At 48.2% G+C, this 24,777-nt stretch overlaps 1 protein-coding gene across 1 annotated transcript; it reads left to right on the top strand.

The window, feature by feature from the left end:
* The first annotated feature begins 759 nt into the window (after nt 1-759).
* LOC144095396 (uncharacterized) lies at nt 760-24,514 on the top strand. The gene is made up of 12 exons (XM_077629150.1): nt 760-1,051; nt 3,980-4,120; nt 8,753-9,023; nt 11,163-11,306; nt 14,229-14,400; nt 14,680-14,761; nt 14,847-15,031; nt 15,755-15,841; nt 16,358-16,452; nt 19,323-19,523; nt 22,919-22,979; nt 24,035-24,514. Exons 1-12 carry the CDS (start codon nt 760-762, stop codon nt 24,512-24,514), a joined length of 2,211 nt encoding a protein of 736 aa, XP_077485276.1.
* Nucleotides 24,515-24,777: the final 263 nt, after the last annotated feature.

Raw genomic sequence — 24,777 nt, 5'->3', positions numbered from 1 at the left:
GCCATATTCAAACAGGATGCAGGAAAAGCAATGTAGTGATACATTCTAGTTACCGCAGGTCACGTACAAGGGCCGACATGTGGCCGCACGAGAACCCTTTGGCCTACATGGACGCTTCTGAATTTACCTCTCAGTGAAAGTCGCTGCAAAGCTGTAGACATCGCTCGTCTACAGCCGCAGAGCGACGTGAGCGAGCAAATGCGCCACCTTCCGTTGGATAGACCCCAGACATTCGATATCGTGTAGACTGGGTTCGTTCCAAGTGGTCGGCTAAGACCAGTATGTGCGCTGTCAAGCCACCGATATCATGGAGTATCAACTTTTCGTTTACACTGCACTATACAAGGCGCGAAGTTTTAATTGTTTTCTATCCAGACCACTGAGGCCTCATTTCAAAGAAGGTAGGATAGAAAAATGACCCTCTTCCAACAGTTCGGGGCATGTTAATCGATCTCGTTGGGTGTAAATTAATCCGGGGTTCATAGCTACTGTCTAAACAAAAGGGTGTAAAAAAAGAGTAAAACCCTTTTACAGAAGGGTTTGTGCTAGAGGACAGATTACTCCCTGTTTGCTCTCATATAGGCGCATTCGTACTTCGAGCGTATGGCGTGACTGAAAGGCCGTAGTGAAGCTTTGCACGTACCAGCTGCAATGTTTGATAAAAAAAAGCCATAGATATTAGCTGTACTCCGTCTGATGACGTTGGACCGCTGCCATTATCCCCAATATTATTGTTAGAAAAAAAAGCATGCAACAACGATGAAAGGTTCACTGAGAGAGGTGCACTGGCACGCAGGCTTCTTCAAGGCGTTCCAGCGGCAGCTTCGCGTGCCGTACATGAGCTGGGTGCTGCTGCTCACCACGCTGCTGCTGTGCTTCATGTCGTCGAGCGGCACGCTCCGACGCAGCGGCGGCCTCATCGCCGTGGTGGGCGTGCAGGCCATCCGCGCCTTCGTGCCGGCCTTCGTGGTGCACACGACGCAGGGCATCAACAACTACATCTTCCGCCGTTGCCACGTCGAGATCATGGTCTTCTCCATCGGAACCTTCAGTACGCTTCGCGATAACGACCACGCGCCGCTAAGCCTGCTCGCTCAAGGCGTTTTCGATTGCCGGCGTAAAAAAAGTCTTAAAGTAGTACAGACACCTATTTTTGGTGGCATGTTTTCTCCTCTACACTGGCGCGGAAGACATTACTGCGTATGAATCACCGTGTGGTGTTCGCCTACGACCGCTAAATAATTTACGATTGAATTTTTCTGTCTTGCTGTTTCGGCTTCAGTTTCACAGCGGAACGATGGCTGTGACGTCAGAGTGTGGCTATATTTCACGTGAGGCATAGAAACACTGCTACATAATGCTGCTTCATCATTTTAATTCACTACAGTGGTAAAGCCAGATTTCCTCAAGAGGCGTAATGAGAGCGAATGTAGAAGCATCGATTATATTGCAGTTTTTTCATGCCTCACGTGACCTATAACCAAACTTTGACGTCAAAGTCATCGTTCAGCTGCTGAACCTAAACCGAAACAGCACGATAACGAAATTCGATTATAAATTATTTAGCGGTCGTAGGAGAATACAACGTGGTAATCTATGTATAATAAGACGTTACGCATCAATACAACGAAGAAAACATGCACCCAACCGTTTCGTGTCTACTCCTTTAAGGGGTGATCACGTGACATGACTCAAGTTTCAGCGTTAGGCGTTAAGGATGTTATGCTGCGTAAAGAAGACAAAATCATGTGTAATAATTCATGGTCATGCGTTACAGAGTCCTTTGATACAATAGCCCACATGATAATGCATCACATTTCCAACTAATTTCTTCGTCGCACATCGGCAAAGTGATTGATGAGAATTGGTCACATGTCCTTGCTATGAGATGACGTAACTATTTCGAAGATGACAGTGAAACCGAGGGATTAAGGAGAATGTGGAGCTGTAGTGTGGAGCGCTTGTAAGCTTCCCGAGCTTTATTGCCACAAGAAGCCACGTTCATAGTCATTGCAGTAAACCATCCTTCCTTGCCCTGATTGAGACCACTCACAGGCCAGAAGTGAATCGCGTGGCAACAAATGCTGCATTCTCATTGGCCAGCGGACGAACACCAGGAAGCTCTATCCTCATTGGTCAGAGAGTGATGACGTAAATGATAAGTGGCTATATGGCCGATTTCTGAGTTAACAGTAGGCATGATGTGGCTACTTTTACTACAATGACACCCTAAGCTTCGCAAAGCATGCTCCATTTATCTATCTAGAGTTCAATGTGAGCGATTATCCTTCCCCTGCGTCTGTTGAATGTACCATGACGCAAGAGGCACCCTTCTGCATGAATATGGCTCGGCCTCCTGCACAATGTTTCCGTCAAAGTCACTCCTGTGCTCGCAGGCCTCGCAGTGCTTTACCACCGTGGTTTGGTCCCTGTTTATTCTTCTCACATGAGCTTAGTGCTGCTTCATTCTTTCCGTGAATTTTTTTTTGTTTCACAATTGTACGGCGCCAAGCATTCCGAGCAGGCGATTTTGTATACCTCGCCGTTGGCTTTTAACGCGATAGCGTTAAGAACCCCATTCTGCAGAAATTCCGGCGTCGTCGGTGTCGTTGTCGGCGCCGTGAGCGATCAAACAGGTGACACACCTGCCACCTACCTAGGTCACGTGACCTTTTGACGTTATCACAACCTGCCCACCAGATTGTGAACTGCCCACCATGGCAGGTGCAGTTAAATTAATGATTGGTCGCGAGAGGTTTCTCGGCAAGAGGTTTCTCGTGACAAGCCGTACATGTACCTGTGCCACCAGCCCGAGCAGTGGCGCCCACTGCACCACTGCGCCAGGAATGGTATGAGCACTCCTCACAATCTATTAATGTAAAGTCGAGAATCACCATTTCCGCATATACCAGCATGTAGGCAGAACATAATCGAAGCGTAACGCAAAGAGGACCCCAGGCCGCTGAAAGAACCTATTAACACTAAGTGTGCCCTCTAGTTTGTTTTTAAAGCGAAAGCTTTACTGGCCATGAACTTGCGATTTCGCCGTGGCGGTGCTCCGACGAGGCACATGACGTCAACGCGCGCCTCGGCACGGATATTTTTCTCTCTCACTCGCTCCCTAGTCACTACTGCGCATGTGCCACCAGTAGCACCGAGCCACAGGTGCTCCGCCGCTGCGCAGCACCGCGCCTTTCTTCAAAATCATACTTTAAACTTTCAGCTTTCTTTCTTCTTTTCCTCCCTCCTTTATCCCTTCTTTTACGGCGCAGTTCGGGAATCCTCCGAGATATGTGAGACGGTTACTGTGCCATTTCCTTTCCTCATAAATCAAACAAAACAAGTGAGCCGACCGCGTTCATAGAGTTCATTGGCGTTGACAACTTTGCAAAGGCCGTTCATTCATTTTCACGAAAGGAAAGGCGCACAACCGGCTCTGTGGGTCAGTGGAGACCTCAATCTCGCTATCATGTACGTGGCGTTGGTGTCCAACTGCAAAAGCCTGCTTCGATTGCGTTCCGCACACTGGACAGGCAGCGCGCCCTCCCTGCCACCCTGGGCGCTGGCATGCAGTTAATGGTTGATCGCGAGAGATTGATCACAGAATGAACGCTGCGGCCTAGCTATTGCTGCACTGCCGCATGTCAGCCACAGTGCTGTCAACGCTAATGCATTCAGACCACATCTCTCTCGCCACAGCCACATGTATCAAAGCACGAATGAGGCGTCGGCATATCCAGGGAGCCGGTTATGCGCCCTTCCTCTGCTCAAAGCCATCGCCGTCTAGAACATTGTCAACGCCAACGCCAATGAACACAGTGAACGCCGACATCTTTCGCTTTGTATATACTGGATTAGCTGAGCTAATCCACATTATTTTTTTATCAACACTGTCACTGACTTCCTCAGGAATGTTAACTTTTCAGTGGCCTCCGTGTGTTCTAAGTGCACGGGGCGATGAGTGACTTGTAATTTACAGGCATGACCATCGTGATGGCGTCGGTGTACGCGCTTCGCAAGGTTTCCGATGGCACATGGAGCGTGAGAGAATGCGTCTTCTTCGGCCTCTTCATGTGCTCCGTCGAGCGGGTGCCACTCAGCGGCATCATCTTCGAAGAAGGTCAGTGACGACTAAGCGCGACCACTAAGCGGCCACAACTTGCTGGTGATTTACAGTCCAAAAAGTGCCACTTCAAAGAGCAGGACAATAATTCTCTGGGAGTTGATAGCAGTGTTTAGAGAGAAACGACGCTGTATCGTGTCGTAAAACACACGCGCTTGCTCGTCCTCACTTTCCCAAATTCTGGGTGAGTTATTCCCTGTTCGTATAGACTCAGCAAAGGTGGACGAGCTACCCTCATCAATCAGCCGAATATCAGCTGTACAGGACTGGTCCGCTGGATGGTACGACTGCTCCCTTGCTGCACACGCGTGCATCCGCTTCCAGACTGCGCCGTGATGCAATCTGCACACTACTGGCATGCCCTGTTTAACTTCTGGGGCACCTCTACATTCACTCCCCCCCGTGGTGGCTGAGTGGATTTGGCGCTCGGCTGCTAATCACAAGGTCGCCGGATCGAATCATCATTTCGATACGAGCGCAATGCAAAAACGCACGAGTGCTATGCGGTGTAGGTGGTGTAATTCTTAGTTTTCCACAACGGTAGTTCTCGAAGTATATTTCCCACTTCAGGTCGTTGCACACCACAGTTTATTTATACTAACTAATCTTTCTTTACCGCTTTTACTCTCTTAATACATTCTTTTTCTGTTGCTATGCTTTGCCTACTCATAACAACCTCCCCCCCCCCCCCAACCGCCCCCAAATATCTAGAGCTACGAAAGGTCCCCTTGTCGGAGTTTACTAGGAACAATGGACCCTATGGTGCTGTCCTCTCCGCCTCACTGTGTGATTTGCACTGGCTAATAATGTTATTCAGACGCAGTACTCCTCTCTTCCAGCTATCGAGCGCAGTATTGCAATTCGGGAGTGCATGCTTCGTTAATTATGTACTCACAGGTCGATTAGTCGACGTCCACATTATCGCCAGTTTGATGACTCGGCCACACGACGAAACTTTCAGAAACTTCCAGAGACTTCCTCGCCTCAGTTCTGCGCATCTCCATGAACCACACTTGTTTCCACTGGTCCCGCACAAAGACGGCCTGTTCAACACTCGGCACTTACGGACCTGAGGTCCATGGCGCGGGTGAAAAACTTTCCGGGGCCACACCAGCGCCCCCCGGACTGCATTCCAGCGTCGACTGAAGAGCCGTCACTGTGCTGTCGGAAATACGATTGGCGAGTCCATTATTAGCGTCCAGGGATGCTCGCCTGGCAGCGTCCAGACGGCGCCTGTTCGCTCTCAGACGTCGACGCGGGAAGCGAAGCTACGCTGACTGGCCGCAGCACGCTGCTGGCAAAGGCGGATGCAGTTCAACAGCATTCGTTGGCGAGCACCAAACGTTATCAGAACAGATCGAAACGTGACGAAGCAGCCGAACTTACTCATTGCCACGGATAGGCAAGAAGCTTGCGTGCTCGTCCACATTCTCCGCTTTTACGATTAGTCGCCTTTCGCGCTTCTGCATGCAGCTCAAACGGCGCTAGTGCAGTTAGCTGGGCAAGTTATAGTCAGTCAAGCGCACCATTTCTCCCTCCGCTGCCCCTACCCGTGTGAAGACTCCCACTCTTGGCTGTGGACGAGGGGCTCTGTCGGATGAAGGTATACAGCACAAGGTGTTTCGTCCTAAGCCATTAATTGTGGCTCTCTTGAACACCTGGAAGCCCTAAGCTTTGGACGGGAGAGGACGGGAGCTTGTCTGGCCTTCAACAGACTTGGAATGCTTGGGATCCGAAAGGGGTCACACTGTATGGCCCAGAGGCAAACTCCTTGGGCTGTGTATTTGTATATACGTTGTATCTGTAGATAGCTGCTTCAAGCACGCCACCGAGTGAATGAGGCTACCCGGTTAACATGGTGGTCTTCGCATGTGCCCTCAGCTGCTTTGTCAGCACCGGATATCGTAGCTGACTGCATCTTCAACACTGGTAAGGGCATCCTTCATAGGCCATTAACATACAGTCATTTTCTATCCCGAGATTGCCTCTACGGGCAACCAGCGCTGATATACGCTGCGTTAGCATACGGCAACGAACATGTGTGGCAAATAGGAGCTGCAAGAGATGCCCGTTTGGAACTAACTCCAGTTTTGGCCCCCGGAATTGTAACGCAAACATTTTTTCGGAGTCAGTTTGCTCTAAGTGTGTTACTGGAGAAGAAACAGCATCGCTCTATTGTCCTTGGGGGCCCTCTGAAGCACAGTGGCGAAGTATCGGCGCAGCTCATGGCAACTGCTTACTCCAAGTTACTTTCGTTGGCAGTACCCTCGTTTGGTGTGGACTGATGAGATCTTTAATATATGTCTATACCGCATTAATATATTTAAAGCCACCTCGGTGGCTCAGTGGTTACGGTGCTCGGCTGCTGACCCGAAAGACACGGGATCGATCCCGGCTGCAGCTGACGCATTTCAATGGAGGTGAAACGCTCAAGGCTCGTGTACTGTGCGATGCCTGTGCGTGTTAAAAAACCCCAGGTGGCCAAAATTATCCGGAGCCTTTCACTACGGCATCCTTATTAGCCGGAATTGCTTTGCGATGTTAAACCCCATTAACCATAAGCTCTAATATATTGACAAATAAATAAGTTCGTCCAAAAATAATTTGACTTATATTTGTTAATTATTGTTTCAGGTCGCTATCCTGTTCTTGCAACAATGATCCAGTCAGAGGCCCTATTTAGCACTGCCATGACGTGGTGTGTCTTTGGGTTCCTCAAAGGAAATACAAATCGTAAGTAAACAAGCGGAAGTAAATAAACCTCATTTCAAATCTACGAACTCCTTGCTAGCGCTCGACAAACACTTTCCATTGCGCTGATTTTCATTAGCAGCGTGTCCACGTATTATGAGTCAACTCGACACTTGCCGCGCTACCGTTCATTTATTCTGGAAGAGGTGGCCGAGCCTTAATTACGACAAACGAAAGATCGTTCTAGCTTGCCGACTAAGTGGCGCGTGCTTCAGTAACGAATGCAGCTTTTCACGACGAAGGAGTAAAAGAATTGCTTGCCTTTCCAGTAGTAGACTTTCACGTCTGTTTTAAACAGCAGCTTGGAAATGATGACTACGACCATTTCTACGCTGCACATTATACTACATTAGAATGCAGAAAAGCGGATTCGCTGCGTTTTTATGGAGGAAAAACGCTAAGGCGCCCGTGTGCTGTGCGATGTCAGTGCACGTTAAAGATCCCCAGGTGGTCGAAATTATTCCGGAGCCCTCCACTACGGCGCCTATTACTTCCTTTCTTCTTTCACTCCCTCCTTTATCCCTTTCCTTACGGCGCGGTTCAGGTGTCCAACGATATATGAGACAGATACTGCGCCATTTCCTTTCCCCCCCAAAAAAACATTTTTTTTATTATTATTATTAAGACCAACCCTGGCCCTTTGCTCCACCTTTATTTTTTGCTTCCATTATGGTTGTATTAGGAAATGTGAGACCAGGGCATATTACTGATTGTGCAAACACTGCCGAATAGTTAAGTAAGCAGGCGCAAATAGGCCAGTGTGCTATTATGTCCTGTAAGCTTGTGGAGCACCTGTTCCTTTGTCTGACTACAGGAAGTCAGTGTGCGTTTCAACCAGACACATGGAGTACAGAAGTGGCAAGAAGTGTCTTTTGCTGCTGCTATGAGCTGGCAGAGGCAAGAAGCGTCTGTTGTTGCTGCTATCAGCTGGCCGATGTGCTCGCGTATGCGCCTTAAGCAAGTCCTAAACAAGACATTTGGCGCTCCACGCACCCTTTTCCTATCCTGGGACGTTTAATACAATTTTTAAATGTAAGCGATTAATCGAAAATTTCGACTTAGTAATCGGATATTCTCTTGTTTTATTCGCTGAACGAATCCAATAGTCCAAATTGAAAATTATTCCAAGCGAATCGAATATCCTGTCAAGTATGCTTATCGATTTCGAACAATGGGCACAAGTTTTGACGAGGCGCGATGTAGTTTCCTCCGACGTTGGTTTAAGAAAGGGTTTCCACTCTGACGCCGTACAATAAGCTACCGCAATGGTTGTGCGCCGGATGGAAGGTCCTCCAGCTCCGTGGCGCGGTCCATTTACTTTGAGACATTCATGATGCTCATACATTGCCTCCAAAATTGGACGATGCTGCAGTGTTCAGTCAAGTTTTGCAAGCCGTTCCTTGATGCGCATTAAGCAGTGTTGATGATGCGCCTTCCCTCGCAGCTCTCGCTCCTTTCGTTTGCTGAGATGTGGCGCTAGTTTTTTCTTGCAATGAGTAGAAAGCGGTAATTTTTCTATACACATGACGTAAATGAAGTGACGTTGTGTTCAGTAACCCCCTGTTGAAATGTCAGTTCTGCGTCTTTGGAGAGCTACAGCCTGACTCCATAATTTTCAGCACTGTACGGCAGCGCTACCGCTGACGCTTCGCGGCTCAGCGCGATGGAGTACAAACTGCGCGAACAAGACCGGACGTAAGGCGCACAAAAATACAGACAAAGCGCAGATGAACCAATCAGCCCGCCGGAACGGCCTTCTTCAGCGCGATTATTCGTTGTACGAATAATTAATATTTGTGCGGATATTCGCATTCAATTCGCTTTACTATTCACACACCAACAAGTGTTTTCTTCCTGTCTCTGTCCTTCTGCCCGCAGAGTACCACGAAATGCTCGTGTTCCCGCTGCAGAACCAACTGGTGGCGGTGGCCGTAGGGTGCGCCCTAGGCGCCGCCACCATGACCGTGCTGAGAATGATCACCTTCGGCAGTGACGCCGTCATCGTGGTGGTCATGTGTGGCACCTACTTCACCTTCTTCATGCTCGAGTCGCTCAACAGTTCTGGGGTGACGGGCGTCATCGTGTACACCATGGTGGTCACCTCGCACAGGCTCATCTCGTGCACCGAGCTGGAGGGCTACCTCGAATCGTGAGCACTAATCACACACCCTATTCCACTAATCAGTAACTTTTCTATACAAGCTAGCGGTTGTTAGCTAACTCCCCTTATCACTGCCTCTTGTACACACTGCAGAGAACTCTTTGATCGGACCCATGAAAAGGTATTCTGGACAAGCGCATCTCTCAACGGGGAATAGTGTACGAACAAGATTTTTTCCATATATCGTAATATTTCACTATAAGAATCGATATGATCGCAGACCTTCCTTCAGAAGGCTTTCATTTTGTGCTATTATTGTTTTTGCTATCGTCAGAAACGTTCTCCACTCTTCTATGTCAGTCTTAGGTACTCGATGCGAGCTGTGGACTAACTTTGAAAGCAATGTTTTGCAAAGCATCGCAAGAATGGACTATTACCTTGAATATTTTCATAGCAGTATACTCACAATATTCCAGAGTTGCCGAACAATAAAAATTATATGTCCAAAAATCCTGCTCTCGATTTGTGAGACTTGTCCATATGGTCATCATAATAATATGCTGCTCCCCAATTGGTTCAGAGTTCGGAGGTCATCTGAGCGCCACGCCACTCAAAGCTATGAGGCTGTTCCATGCATGGCTAAGGCGGATAAAGACCTTAATATTAAGTGCTTGCGCAGCTGATAGGCGCTGTCAGCAATAACCAGTTTATGGAACATTCCAGCAGGTTACATCCCTGATTCTAACGCGCAGTTTTGAAGCGTGTTAGGATAAAGCCCTCGTGAGGGTGAGTTAGGGGGATTTTCAGGGCAACGAGACGATTCATAAATCAAAGGAAACAGTCATAGCAGGCACTGAACCTAAGAACAAACTTCGATAAGAATGTGAGCTATGCTACTATACGGCGTATAGCCTAGCCAGTACGATGCCTGTCTGCCGATCGCCGAAACGTGCTGGCTAGAATCCGCGATACGGGGTAGGCTTTCTGTACGCTGGTTAGTTAGGTAGCTTCAATTGCTCTTGTTTGTTTGTTTTCCTGCTTGCTTGCCTGCTTGCTTGCTCGCTCTTTGTTTGCTTTCGTGTTTGCTTGGTTGCTTCTTTTCTTTGTTTGTCTGTTTGTCTGTTTGTTTGCTTGCTTGCTTGATTGATTATTTATTTGTTTTTTTGTTTTTATATTTGTTTGTTTGTTGTTTGTTTGTTATTACTGCCAGCCCTATTGAAGGGCCATCAAAACGATGACCTTGTGATAGAGCAGCCGCCTCGCATTCGAGAGGCGCTGGATTCGATCCGAGAGCCGCCCGGTGCCAAACGGTTTTTATTCCTTGTGCTGCTCTAGCTTTTGGCCAACCTTAGCACCCCATTCGCACCCCCGTTCTCGACGGATAAACGATCCTTCATGCGTGAAAATCCGCCTTTTGTGGTAAAGCACATTGTGAACTTTTTTTTCCTCTTTGAGGAAGGCGGGGTTTTGGGAGAAACGGGCAATTCCGAGGTACTCTGGATGTTCTGGGTTAACAAATACATTTTTTCAGTGTGGTTCCTCTTTCTCAAACCACCGCTTCCTATAACAACATATAAAAACTTCTAAAGGCGTGATAAAGAGGATACCGAAAACACTGTCCCGCTGAAGGTGGGGCTTTGTGTGACGTAGAGATGACGGCACAGTTGTTTCAGACAACACTGTCGTGGCTCTGTATAGTGCAAACATAAGTCACTTTGATCGGTGACCGCACTAAAGAAATTGTAAAACTACCAAAAGGCTCTTCTCGTTCGGCATGCTTAGAACAAAATAAGAGAGGGCGGCTAACGTTTCCGGCATAGAAAACGCATAGTATATCTCTTTGATTTTGCTCCTACTGTTGTCACAAAACGGGCATTATTAAAACTAATCTGGGAAGAAATAAAGGGTCAATGGGCCGTTAAACAGGATGAAAGAAAATGCGCCGCAAAGTTCCTAATGACAACTGCAAGGTGAATAATTCCTTTATTGTATTTGTTTGCGTTATTGAACTTCATTGCTTTCATACTATCTACTACAGCTACTTCCAACTCAAAATTTTGGCCATGAAATTTGATATTAAATAGGGTCAAAGTTTTCCTCAGATACGTGGAACACCAAAAGCCGCAGCAGTTGCTGTTCAATGCTCGATAGCGCGTACATGACCCGTCTCGGTGTAAATCTACGCAGTTTCTGGTCGGTGCTCTTCGACTGGATGGGGACACTGACCACCTTCATCTGCGCCACGTTCACGGCCTACATGCTCATCAACTACTTCCGCAGCTACGAGTGGGAGGAGATAGTGCTCTGCTACGTCGCCAAGATGGCCATGCGGTTAGTACGCCGCCTGGTCCGTCCGTTCAGCGGAGAAACCGCCGTAGTTGGCGTCGGCGTTGGCGTGTCGAGAAAATGCGGGGTGGTTCAGCTGTCTGTGACGTCACAACCACATGACCTTGCGCGGGTAATTCAAACACCATACAGCTATCAAAGAGTACAACAGTGATGACGTCACTACACAGCTCCGCATTGATTTACAGAGTGGTGACGTTGAAGCACAGCCATTAAGTAGTGCACTTAATAGTGCCATTAAGTAGTGCCTTTGAAAAAAGGAAATCAATTGCGCTGAAAAGAAAAACGAGGTCCAGCCGGGACTCGAACCACTGCCCCTCTGGTCGTCAGCAGGACGCGTTCGACCGCTGAGAAACTTTTTTTAAAAACAAAACATGTTATCTACAATAGTTTCTATAGAAAATAGAAGGTAAAAGACAGGGAATACGATTTAAAATTAGAACATTCATATTTTGTGCATAGGCAGACAAGCGACCCAGATAGGAGGCAGTATACATGTAACTGTGATGAGGCGGAAATGCGAAGAAAAGTTGTGGACATAGGTCGAGTATTGGCAGTCTAGGCAGTTATGAGATAAACGATTAAGGCCAGGAAAAAAATCTTTCATCTCTGTTAAAGGGAGTCTTAGTGAGGTAAATATTAAAACAAAAATAAAACAACACTCTGCGTGCGTGAAGACCATGAATGCGAAGAGGATCCTAGGCCACTGAATAGACCCATTAACGTTATTGTTTCACACCTTTAAGGCGTAGCTTAGGTGCCTCTCGAATTTTTTTAACTCTTTCATTGGCTTGGGAATTCAACAAAACGGTGTAAAATAGGCCACAGGTCGTCAGACGGTTTAGCCAGTAGCTAGGGGCCAATTGCGCGCCTCTGCGCGCCAAATTCTTTCAAATATCGGAAGATTTGCTGTGTGGTAAGCCCATCACAAACCCTTACTTCCAATCAACAACATTCCTTCAAAACTGAACAAGTTATTCAGTAACTATCAAAATATAAATATTCAGCCCTATTGTATTCCCGGAGAGAGGGAATGTGAACAACATCAATAAGCACAATTAAACTAAGAATTACACCAAAAACGCGGCTATAATACAACTAAAATCTTCATTCACCAGGATAGCCATCCTAGATTTATAAAATGCCTGGACAGCTCGGTTCTAGCCCTTGCACTAAGTAAGCGTCACGTGACGAGAATGTCAATGCACTGAACCTTCCACGCCTTATTCACACGTCCCATGGTCTCAGCTGGGCAGCTGTGTCAAAAATCCTGACCTTAGGCCGGCCTTTGGCCTTCAACGCTGTTCTTTCGCCCAGCGTCAAAAGCGCTCTCACAATGATGTCATACGCTAGCTTAAGCAAGTCAACCATCCCCTCTAATTAGTGGGGTGGAAGCTCGGCCTCATCAAGTTGATATAGAAGAAGTTAGCGCAAAACTTAGACGAAGACAGAGAAAAACACACAAGACGACAGACGAGCGCTCGTCTGTCGTCTTGTGTGTTTTTCTCTGTCTTCGTCTAAGTTTTGCGCTAACTTCTTCTATATCATGCAAAGCCAACTTGCCCGAAAACACGCTCTTCTGAATCAAGTTGATTCACTTTGAGAGCCGATGATTTCCTGTACGACTTTTCTGTGGGTGCGTGCGACTGTTTTTTGGTTCGCAACATGCTATGAACGTGCATCTGGGTAGATTTGGCGTGCTCGGTGCTTGCGGCGGCGATCCTTTCATTCGATTGACGGGGTGTGTCGAAGGGCACATTGTTTCAGAGTACCCTTGTCAAGCGCGCAAGTTTAGTGCACTTACGGGGAGTGCGCTGCGCCACTTCGAGTGGCACTTTTGGCTGCACCGTGCTGAACAGAGAAAGCATAATGCACTCACTTTGAAAAGAACTGGCGACAGAAAACGAGCGGAATTTTGAAAAAGTGGGTGAAAAAGAAAACCTCCTTTATAATCGATCGATGCGGCAAAATAAACTTATACAAGTTAATTTGTTAGAACGTCAACCAAAAAAAATTGACAAATACGCGTTTCAGAACATACTAGGTTCCTTCATTAGGTGTTGGAGCGGGCGAGTTGCAGCTTAGCTTTCTAATCATTGTTTAGTCATTCGCCTGTTCACTGAACATATACCGTGGGTGTAAGAGGGGCAGTTCTTCCCTTCCGCCCTCTTACATCCATGGTGTATGTTCCGCGGTCCAGCGGATGTCGAAACGAGGACCTAAAAAGGCAAGCTGCAGCACGCACTCAAAGCTGAGTGCACTTTTCAGAGAGTAACTCTGCACTTGCAACGTCAGATTTGGCAAAGTGCGCTTGTAGCGAGAAACACTCTTCTTAAGTGCACTTGACTCACTCGCTTTGACAGGGGTACAGCTCTGTAATTGTCTTGGTCACCGGTGTGCAACGTTTCGCCATAAAATAACTACACGGCTTTTCGTCCTCTGCACTTTGGTGAAAGACTCGCCCGTCCAGATCTCGTCGGACTGCCTAGCAGGCTTCCAACTCGATCTAACTCAGTTCTTTGAATTTCGGCTCCACGAAAGCAAAGTTAATGAGCTCGCGGGCATCCGTTGACGGAAAGCAGATTTCAAACAAAGCAAAAAAAACGCCACTAACATCAGTGCAGAGCCACCTAAGCAAAATAGAACCGTTTTATTCTTGCTCCTTGCCGCTTAGGAGCCGTAAGTGGCCGTAGTCGTCGAGTTTCTATACTTACATAAGATGAAATGGTCGGAAGTCTTCGTGATCGATCTTAGCGGGAGGCTTGAGAGTCCAGTGTGGCCGAGCAGCTGACCCAAAGCTTTCCGTAATCCTAGTTACATAACATTCTGCTGCTACCATATTCTTACAGTCGATGCAAAAGTAACAAAGCCCTCCAAGAACGTGTCGCTCATGCTCTCCTGTCGCAGGTGCGTCGCGGTGCTGATGCTGTACCCGGTGATCGGCCACTTCGGCTACCGCATTTCGGCCAAGCAGGCCGTCGCACTCGCTGGCTTGGGCATGAAAGGCACCTACACGGTGTCGCTCGCCACTCTCTACCACATCATCTTCCAGGATGTGCACACCGAGAACTTGACCAAGGCAAGCTCGCATATCTCACAGCGGCGGCTGCATACACATCATCATATCGTCCCGAAAGCATCCGACGGTTCCGCCGCAGAGCTTTGCCTAGCACTTGAGCATGGTCAGCTCCGTCTTCTAGTTCGCGAGATGGTAGAGATAAGTTGTTCTCCTTGTACAAGAGCTTTGTCTCAAACTGGCCAAGCTTTCATCTAGGAAACGATAATTTGGAAAATGGCACTCCCAAAGCGTCGAATAGGCATTGCCGCTGGCTTAACTCTATTCCTCCTTCTGTTCCAGTCGTTCATGTACGTCACCTCGGACATGATACTCACGCAGTTCATAAATGGCACCATCGCTCCGTACCTCCTCAAGATGCTCGGTATGGGAACGTCCTGCACTTAGGCGTAGCCAACGCTGACGTAAGAGAACTCGGCGTCAGACGTCCCGTGGGCTCTTTCCCGCAGGCATCCTGGACGTGTCCGAGGTGGAGTGGCACACTATGAAGGACGCCGTGGCGTACTTGCAGGAGGCGGTGGACGTGGCGGCACATGTGAGCCGCAACAACCCGTACTTTCTGGTGGCCGACAAGGCCTGGGTTATGCGCAACACACGCATACGAAACCCGCTCGAGGCCATGCCCCGATTCAAGGCAAGCGCGCGTTTCCCTCCTTGGAATGCCAAGCGTGCAACGAGGCGCATGAAGCCGCCTCGAATTCACCTGTACACTGGTCAATTCGCTAGCATTCAAGCAAGACGTGTTAGGATCACCCAATCATTCGACACTGCGCGCGACAAGAACAGTTGGGAGTATAAACCGGCCAGCGCCTCAGGGATTTAGCTGTTTAACCAAGATGATTAGTTTTACTGCGAAAGCAGGCACCTCTGATAATGAAGTCAGTATGTGGAGAAAAGTTTCATAAAATCAGGCGATCTCGCTGCCGGGCTAGTTAGTATTGCATGTTGTGCAATACCAACACTATCGACCGCGGTAAATGTCTGTCTTCTCTGCCCTTTCGTTCTTCTTTTACTTTTCGCGCTGACTTCTTCACTTCATACAACCGTAGCATGTAGTTTCGAACTATGCCCAACAGATGGAAACATTTGTCTTTATTTTGGATAAAATATTTTCCTTAATACATAGTACACGGATTGAGTGCCTGTATCCTTGTCTGCATGTAACACAAAATCACTGAGAAATTTTGAAAACCGCTACTGGGGCTGATGGCAGAAAGTTATCTTCTGCGCATACTTTGTTCCCTGACGCGAACGTTTTGTTTGCGATGCTCAAAATTGAAACGCCTTGCGAGCTACATCGCAAATTGAATGTATTTTAAGCGTAAGGCGAACGCTTCTTTCTTTTTTTTTTGTTTAGAAGCAGGACAAACTCCACTGGCGCAGCGCTCGTAGGAGGCACCACGCCGAGGCGCTAGCGGTGGAGAACGTCCTACGCATCGAATCGGTAAGTTCGCTGACTGCCAGATAAGATAGGCCTAGCTACAATAGACGCCAGTCACTGCTGCTGAACAACTGTCTAGCCGTTATTCTGCTTCCTCCGCGTCTGTGACCAATTGCGAGGGGAAAACAGCGTAGTATAAAATATTCTTGGTATTTAACTTTTTTGTGCCTTTTCTCTTGTGGCGTCTATGTGGGAGCCCTACGCACCATAGCACAGTAATCTGCAAGCGCATTAGAATCAGTACTCTTCCACTTGGGCTGTAGTAATAGTACACAGTTATCCATGTAAGATACACCTTACCACCCAGCATTGTCATACCTTTTTTATTTCTTTGTTCATTCAGCTTTTTCTTGCCGTTCCGTTTCGTAGTAACATGAACCAGCTAGCCCAAATCGAAGCACTGTTGTGTTCGGGTTCCATCGTGCGAGATGACGATGTCAGCGTGCAGTCCGGGCGGCCTCCAGCCTGTACGCTACTTCAGTGCTTTGTACACCTGCTTCGTTGCATTTTTTGTCGCAGGTGAGCTACTCCCGGCAGTACAGGCAAGGAGTGGTCCAAAAGCAGACCATGCTGGCCCTGCTTGCTGCGCTGCAGTACCCGTACGACAAGAGAATGTGAGTTTAATGAAAGTTTCGTCATTCACTTTGAAACTATACCGGGAGGTTTGGACGAGCTCGAATGAACCAGAACCTATCGCAAAGAGAAGTGGTGTTTTAATGCTTCAGCTAAATGAACACCAAATAACGTTTTGACGTTGCTTATAGTAGATTAAGGGCAACAAAGAACAGTACACGCAAGAAGGAACGACGGGACATGCGCTGTCCCGTCGTTTCTTCCTTCCCCTGTCCCGTCGTTCCTGCATAGGGGATTGTGTCACGTAGGCAGTGTAACGACCAAGTCACGCAAGAACAGAATGAACCTTTGATAGCAGCTGCTCGGTTTTATAGGGCAGGTCGATGTGGGCACGTGTTCGCGTCAACGGCAGCGGTCGGTTCGGGATGGGCTGGCACGCACAGCGCATGCGTATCATGTACGATACATCTTCCTTTGATTATTGAATCTTGGGAATACGTCACGAATTCACTTGGTTAAAGTTGCGATCGTAGTAAAGCCTGTTTGGCGGCCTCCTGTTTCTGGTGAACCGCCTCACCGCTGGTGTAGTGTGTCCGTCCGTAGATGGCGCAGCAGCTACTCTTCTTGGACTGGGCCCCTGCTCGTCGACGAGCTCGCACTCACTCTCGGACTCGTCACTTCCGAGTGCGTTGCTCTCGAAGGGTTCCAACGTCGCACTTAGATGCTTGCGGTTGCGGCGAAGCAGCTTGTTATCTTCGGTAAGCACCTGGTATGACCGCGGCGCTACCGGTCCCAGTACTTGCGCTTTGCGAGTCCACTGTTTGTGACGGATCCTAACCACTTCTTTCCGGAGGGCCGGTAGGGATTTTGCGCCGGTGTCGAGCGGCTGGCGTTTGAAGACTTGTTTTTGGCTGTTGGCTGAAGTCGGGAAGTCGTGTACGCAGTCTTCTGCCTTGCAGGAGCTCACCCGGCGAACGACCATCCTCCAACGGAGTCGAGCGGTAGGAAAGCAGTCCAAGCCAGAAGTCTTCCCGTGTCTCTTGCGTTTTTTTCAGGATTTTCTTTACGATTTGAACACCCTTCTCGGCAAGTCCATTAGACTGTGGAAATGCAGGGCTCGACGTAATGTGCTTGAACTCGTACCTGGATGCAAAAACAGCAAATTCTTGAGAGGAGAACTGGGGACCGTTGTCGCTGCAAACTTCCACGGGGATCCCGTAACGGGCGAAGATCCCACTCAATTTGTCAATGACAGTGCGGGCTGTTGTGTCGCTGAGTCGTTCAACCTCTGGAAAGTTCGATAGGGCATCATACACGCACAAGTAGGAACTACCGCCGTGCTGGAAGATGTCGACGCCGACTCTGTACCCCGCGTAATGTGGTGTTGGGCGCATCAGAAATGGCTCGCGTTGAAGTTGGTACGCATATTTCCGGCAGACTGTGCAACCTTTTAACATCGTTTCGATATCGGAGTTGAGTTCGGGCCAGAACACTAGCTGTCGAGCTCTTGCTTTACACTTATTCAGGCCCAAATGTCCCTCATGTATTCGTTGAAGCATTTCCGCCCTCATGCTCTTTGGGATGACTACTTTAGTGCCTTTAAACACAATGCCTTCAATCAGGGACAATTCCGCCGCAAATGATTTCATGCTGCCACCCAGGTTACCGCCGGCTGTTACGTACCGTATAACCGACTGTAGATCCGGATCGTTTGCCGTGGCCTCCACAAGTCGATTAAGTGTTTTTCTGCTCACCATGTCCGTGACCACTCCAACCGCATGAACTTCTACTTCGTCTTCGGAGGCTGTGATGTCCAGTGGTTTCTTGGGTGACGCCCTTGACAGCATATCGGCCAGCAGCAGCTCTTTCCCTGGTACGAATTGAAGGGAATAATCGTACTTGCACAAGCGCAAGAAAAACCGCTGAAGCCGTGGTGGCATATCGCCGATTCCCTTCGACGCAATTGCTAGGAGGGGGCGGTGGTCCGTCTCGATAACAATTCTTCGGCCGTAAACGAAATAGTGAAATTTTTCACACCCAAAAGTTATTCCCATTGTTTCTTTCTCTATTTGTGAGTACCTTTGCTCAGGCTCACTCATGACGCGTGATGCGTAGGCGACAGGTCGCCAGCTATCTCCGTGTCGCTGCAACAGTGCGGCTCCTAGCCCATTTTTTGATGTATCAGAGCTAATTTTTGTCTCTCTTGCTGGATCAAAAATTGCCAGCACCGGTGCGCTGCTTAGAAGTGCGCAAATAGCTGCCCACTCAGCGGCATGCTTGTCTGTCCACTCGAAGACTGTTTCTTTTTTTATAATACCTCGTAACACCTTGGTCTTTTCAGCAAGATGCGGGATATACTTCCCAAAATAATTGGCCACGCCAAGCATTCGCTGAACCGCGGTCTTATCAGCCGGTTGCGGCATTTCAGCAATCGATGCACTGAATGAAAGATTCGGCTTTGTCCCGTCTTGGCTGATGAGGTCGCCCAAGAACTCAACCTCGGTGCACGCGAACTTGCATTTGGCTGGATTGAACGTCAAGCCTGCTTGCTTTGCTAGTTCCAGCGCTCTACGAAGGCGCTTGCCGTGTTCTTACCGGGTAGCACCCCATATCAGGACATCATCGACATACACGCGCACGCCTGGTGCTCGATCAAAAATTGAGCTCAACGTTGTTTGAAACACTTCAGGCGCTGACGCAATCCCAAACGGCAGTCTCAAAAAACGATAACGCCCAAAAGGTGTCGCGAACGTGCAAATGGTTGATGTGGCCTGATCCAATGGAATCTGATGAAACCCTGAGTTTGCATCTAGGCGCGAGAAGTATTTAGCGCCTGCCAGCTCTGCCTCAATATCGTCACGTTTAGGCATCTGATAGTGCTCCCGTTTCAGGCATTCGTTAATGTTTCTAGGATCCATGCAGACCCGAAGTTTGCCATCCTTTTTCCTGACAATGACCAGCGGACTCACCCATTCTGTTGGTTCATTGACCCTTTCAATGATATGGGCCTCTTCCATGCGCTGCAGCTCCTCTCGCAGTGGTTCTCGCAGTGCCAAGGGGACGCGTCGCGCCGGCTGTATCCTGGTATGGCGTCTTCGCGCAGGACCATCCGGTATGGGCGGGCTACACAGCCGGTACCTTGAAAAAGCGGCGAGAATTCTTGCAATATTTTCTCAGACTCTGCTGTATCCACTGCGTTGACTGAACGAACTACGAGTCCCAGCGCCTCCGTTGCATGTAGTCCAAGTATCGCCTGTTTGCTTTTCTTCACTATGAAGAAGGTGAAGGTGCCGGACTTGTCGTTAATGACCACTGGTAGGGTCGCCACGCCGAAGTGCTTAATTACGTCACCACTGTAAGACCGAAGAACGGAGCTGCTTGGAGTCAGGCATGGCGTAGCTTTGAACTTGCGAAAGACTGAATAAGGCAGCAAGTTTGCCTGGGACCCAGTGTCTACTTTAAAAACAACATTCTGGTTCGACACCTTGGCTTCAACTGTCCAGTCAGCGGTCCTATCGACTGTGCATACCCTTACATTGAGGATGTCGAAGTTGTCCTCGTCGTGAACGACTGCACTGACTGCAGGCTCTTTCTGGCAGCAGGCCGCGAAATGATTGGCCCCTTTGCACGCAAAACATGTCTTCCCGAACGCCGGACACTTGTTCCGCTCGTGCAAGCGGTTGCATCGGCTGCATCTGAACTGTTCACGCCCTTTTACCGACGCCACTTGCCTTTCCATTTGGCCCCAGGTCTCATTTTGGTGAGCTGACACTTCGGCAGCTTTGCAGCTCTGTTCTGCTTTAAGCAGCGTTAGGTTTTCAACTTTGAGCAGTTTCTCCCGTAGCTTCGGATTATTTGTGCCGAACACAATCTGGTCACGGATCATTCCGTCGCTCAATGTTGAGAAGTTGCAACTCTGGGCTAGCTTCCGCAGGTCGCGTAGAAATTGTTCAAAAGGTTCGCCTTCCGCTTGAATCCTTGAGCGAAACACGTACCTCTCGTAGACCTCATTCTGCTGCTCCTGACAGTACGCTTCAAACTTGCTCACAACCGTTGCATAGTCATTCTTGCTTTCTTCCGCCGAAAAAGTGAAGTTATTAAATACCTCAAGAGCGTCATCGCCGGCAACACTTAGCAGCAGCGCAGTCTTAGCAGCTTCCGTCCTTGGCTCCTTGGTCGATGCTGTTGCTTCCAAAAAGAGCTCGAACTTCTGTTTAAACAACGCCCACTTCTTCGCGATGTTCCCGGTCAGAAGTAGCTGGTCGGGCGGCTTGAGTAGCTCCATTTTTCCTGGCTTGTAGGCGACGCCTTCGCGTTTCTTGTTCAAGCCACTGCTTGAGAGGCAGACAGTGACCCCACTTCTGACACCATGTAACGACCAAGTCACGCAAGAACAGAATGAACCTTTATTGATAGCAGCTGCTCGGTTTTATAGGGCAGGTCGATGTAGGCACGTGTTCGCGTCAACGGCAGCGGTCGGTTCGGGATGGGCTGGCACGCACAGCGCATGCGTGTCATGTACGATACAGGCAGAACAGCCGAACAGACGACGCGGCAACTGGGAAGCGCTCTTTGCGCATGCGCGTGCCCTCGCCCGTTTCGCACACAGCAGTCCAGCATGGATCCCTGAACGATCGTCTAGTCGACGCAAAAAAATTTGATAGTTGCACACTACAGTGCGCTGTATAACGATGCTTCGACGGAGGCGCGAAGCTAGACGCCCGTGTACTATGCGATGTCAATGACCGTTAATCAGGCGGTCAAAATTATCCGGAGCCCTCATAATTCCTCATAGCTTGAGTCGCTTTGGGACGTTAAACCTCCGTAAACCAAACCGAACCAAATCAAACCGCTACAGCGCTCTGCTTTTAATCGACACTGAGGTGTTGAAAGAAAACAAAAAAGCCGTTATGTTCAACTCGTAAAAAAACGCAATCAAAAACGCTTCGTTATCATACAGCAGCATCAAAGTGATGCTCTACGTTTCTTTGCACTATAGCTAATATGTACAGCCTCAATAATTTCCGTGATAGTCCTTGCTGTGTCCATTCCTCAAGGTGACACGTGATCTGGAGCAGAGAAAAATCACAATAATGCAGGGAAGCCAAAAGTAACCGTCGAGATACGTGTTCAAATTTCAGTTGTGCATGAATATCCGAGACGCGACGGTCGCATTTTGATGGAGGTAAAGTACGTTGTAGCCCTCGGGTAGAATGCGATGTCAGTGAGAGTTTTCCGGGAACCTTAAGCGGCGCAAATTAATCCGAAAGCCTGCACTGCAGCCCCTCTGATAGGTTACGCACAAGCTGGGAATATTAAACTTCGCATACGATACCAATCAACTGCTACATAGTGGCTTTTCGTAAACAGAACGATGCGCTCAAATCAGGCATTTTTAATGTCATGAGCGTAAACTAATAACATCGGGTAAGTAGCACCGTTTTTAAAGGCTTTATGTCTACAGTCTCAAATCCGGCCTGGGAAAAAAAACAGGCAGAGGATGCCTTGTAATAGCCGTGCATATAGAAACTAATTGAATGTACCCTGTCGTCATCCTCTGTCTCATTTCCGTGGCAACCTTAATATAGGCGTTCCATTAGGCGTAGTATAGAGTAGTAACCCGGATCTAATCCTCAGACTACCATTTCGGCGCGAAAACCCCTTTTTTGATTCTTTCTTTCTTTGCTCTACACGCCGCGATTGAACGAAGGTGAGTCAGTCGTGAAGTTGACAGCTCTAGCTTCGACGAACGCAGCCGCCTCCAAGCCGTGAAAGGAATATACTCGCGACCAGTTCGGAGGAAATTTGAATATTGGAGCAAAGCATCTGCCAATTTCTCGTCATCCTATTCTGGGGATATAAATAATTTGTTCCTGGAACCCGCCTCTGGTGTCCGGGGTAATTTTGAAACGGCCGAACAACACTAACTCGTATTTATCATGTGTCTCAAACACTCTCACTGGCCTCGCACTTTTCTCATTCCGCAGGATATTCAGAACCGTAGAAGGTGACCTGCAGTATACTGCACGTAACGGAGGCATGTTCACACGCATACAGGGACAAAGTTTTGACAGGGTAGCGCTGAAAAGAAACGCTGGATGGCGCGAAACACGCAGTAGGGAATACATTAACGGCTCCGGTTCAAAGGCTTAATTATTCACTCGGATGCACGCTAGCGCTGCACACCGCAAGAGAGCCAACAGCGAATAAGTACCACACAACTGTTTTAACAGCTTTCAAAAGGTGCTTCCTGTCTTATGGAAGTACAAGGTTCTCAAAACTGAATTCCTAAACGTCGAAACTTCACAGTTAAGCCAATATGCCAATATTTCGTGAATGTGCGAGTATAAATAAATGCTCCCCTTTCGTCAGCCCCTATAAAGTTTGGTACCTCCTCTGAAAACCTTTCTGTTTTTATCTCTTCAGATAGGGACAGGAGCTCAGAGCCTTCCACTTGAGAAAAGGTACCTTTCTAACTTACTAATGCTGTGAAATCTGTCCTTGCAGATACCTGGATATCGACATCATCAACTCACTTGTCGATATTCCGCAATGGATTATTTGGGTGGTAAGTTTCCAGAAACTCGCCCCATAACCCTGTCGTTCTGCACGCGGCATTTAAAAAGCCTCCTACTCTACACAGTTTGTTTTGTCCAAATGAGTACACGCAAGCATTCTTCAACACATCTAAGTAGAACAGACCACCTTTCATTTTCGATCCTGCCGAACGAGAAGCACAAAGACCACTCTAGCCGTTTGTTCACGCTTCCCTCTGGCCAATATAAATTCGAGACTAGCAGGTTGCCAGCAAGTATGCACCATGTTTGTATCGTAGTAATAATTGATTTTTGTCTACCGCTCCATTTAACATCATACTTTACAGTTATAATACTGCGGCTTTGCGACGAGCACAACACCCACAATTTCTATTTTTAAGCTTTTCAGTTGCCTCATTACATAAAGCCTCTAAGTACACGCAGAACAAGACACAGACACAACCTCTCTCTTAATGCCAATATCTTCTAAAACAAAATCCCACATGAATAGTTTTTTTCGCGTACTATAAACGACTGGAATTCCATCCCTGTATATGTATTGCAATTATTGAACTTTGCAGAAGAGCTAGGTAAAATTATTTCTCCCAATAACCAGGTTAAACACAGGCAGTGTTTGCAACCAACCTTTTTGTATGTCTTCAAATTCCTTCATTTCGCGACGTTTTATTCAATTTTTTTTGTTTGGCACTGCAATTTTCTCGCATGTTTGTATTTTCATACGTGCGGCTCTTTTTTTTTAGTTTTGCGCTACTGCATGAAATTACTCATTTTGAGTAGCACTGCTACAACCGGCATCCTATTCTTGAGTTTTTATCGTTGTTCTGCATTGTCACGCATTGTACTTAATATTGCCCCTCCTGTTTGGGTCAGTTTTTTGCCTAAAGTATAAAAGAATAAATAAATAAATAAAATAATCCTGCTGGCAAGCAATGGGCGCCGTATTCAGCTCCTTGGAGGCTGACTGATCTTTCCACGGTGGCCTTACTATAAGAGTGGGCGAGCAAGTCTCAAGACTAGAGGCATTCCGCGCGGGAGTCACCGTTCTGTCCCGCGTTGTCCCCCGCAGAAGGACCGGCTGGGCGAGCCTCGGCACGAGGAAACCGAGCTGGACGACGAGTCGGCCTCGCTCTCCGAGAAGGTGGTGAAGCCGCTCAACGAGCGCCTCATGGACCTGTTCGAGCACGAGTGCTACGAGGTCATCATCACCAACACCACGCTGGCCTTCGTGCTGCTCCTGGTGGGGCTGCTGAGGGCGGCCGCCTACAGCAACGAGCGATACTTCACGGTCGTCATGCTCGTCGAGTTCGTCTACCAGGCGGTCTTCTTCGTCGAGGTCGCCACCATGGTCAGTCTGTTGCCACCACAGCCCAACATACGCGCCGACGCCGAGCCATGGCTTCGCATAAGAGTAGTCGGCGACGTTGTGTTACCACGATTCACTTCATACACTCAACATATTTTCGTCGAAACCCCCGAATGTCTCAAAACCTGTAAGCCCCGTAGCCTCTACCTGTTTCGGTTGAGTGATGCAGCTTTGGTGGCTTAAAGAACACTGGCAGAGACAGAGTGCGCTCACACCTTCTCTCCCAACAAGGGGGGAAAAGGAGGCTAAGTTCTGCTCGGTTTTTTGGAAAGAAATATTAGGAGAAGGGAACCGAATAAAAAACGGCTCAGGACGCGTATCACTGCCGTTGGCTACATTCCTTGTGCAGGCCTCTTTCTATCTTAAGGGAATCCTTAATGATCGCGCGTGTGCTTTTCCAAGCGGTATTCCTGCATGGAAGCATTTTTTGAAATAACAATTTTCAA

The sequence above is a fragment of the Amblyomma americanum genome, chromosome 6, assembly GCF_052857255.1.
Source record: "Amblyomma americanum isolate KBUSLIRL-KWMA chromosome 6, ASM5285725v1, whole genome shotgun sequence".
In the NCBI taxonomy this organism is placed as follows: domain Eukaryota; kingdom Metazoa; phylum Arthropoda; class Arachnida; order Ixodida; family Ixodidae; genus Amblyomma; species Amblyomma americanum.
This window is presented reverse-complemented; position numbering and strand designations above follow the sequence as displayed.

Coding starts and splice junctions, on each gene's coding strand:
- LOC144095396 (XM_077629150.1), top strand. CDS start 760: ATGAAAGGTTCACTGAGAGAGGTGCACTGGCACGCAGGCTTCTTCAAG. Junction 9,024..11,162: donor CTGGAGGGCTACCTCGAATC/GTGAGCACTAAT, acceptor AAATCTACGCAG/TTTCTGGTCGGTGCTCTTCG. Junction 14,762..14,846: donor GTACCTCCTCAAGATGCTCG/GTATGGGAACGT, acceptor TCTTTCCCGCAG/GCATCCTGGACGTGTCCGAG.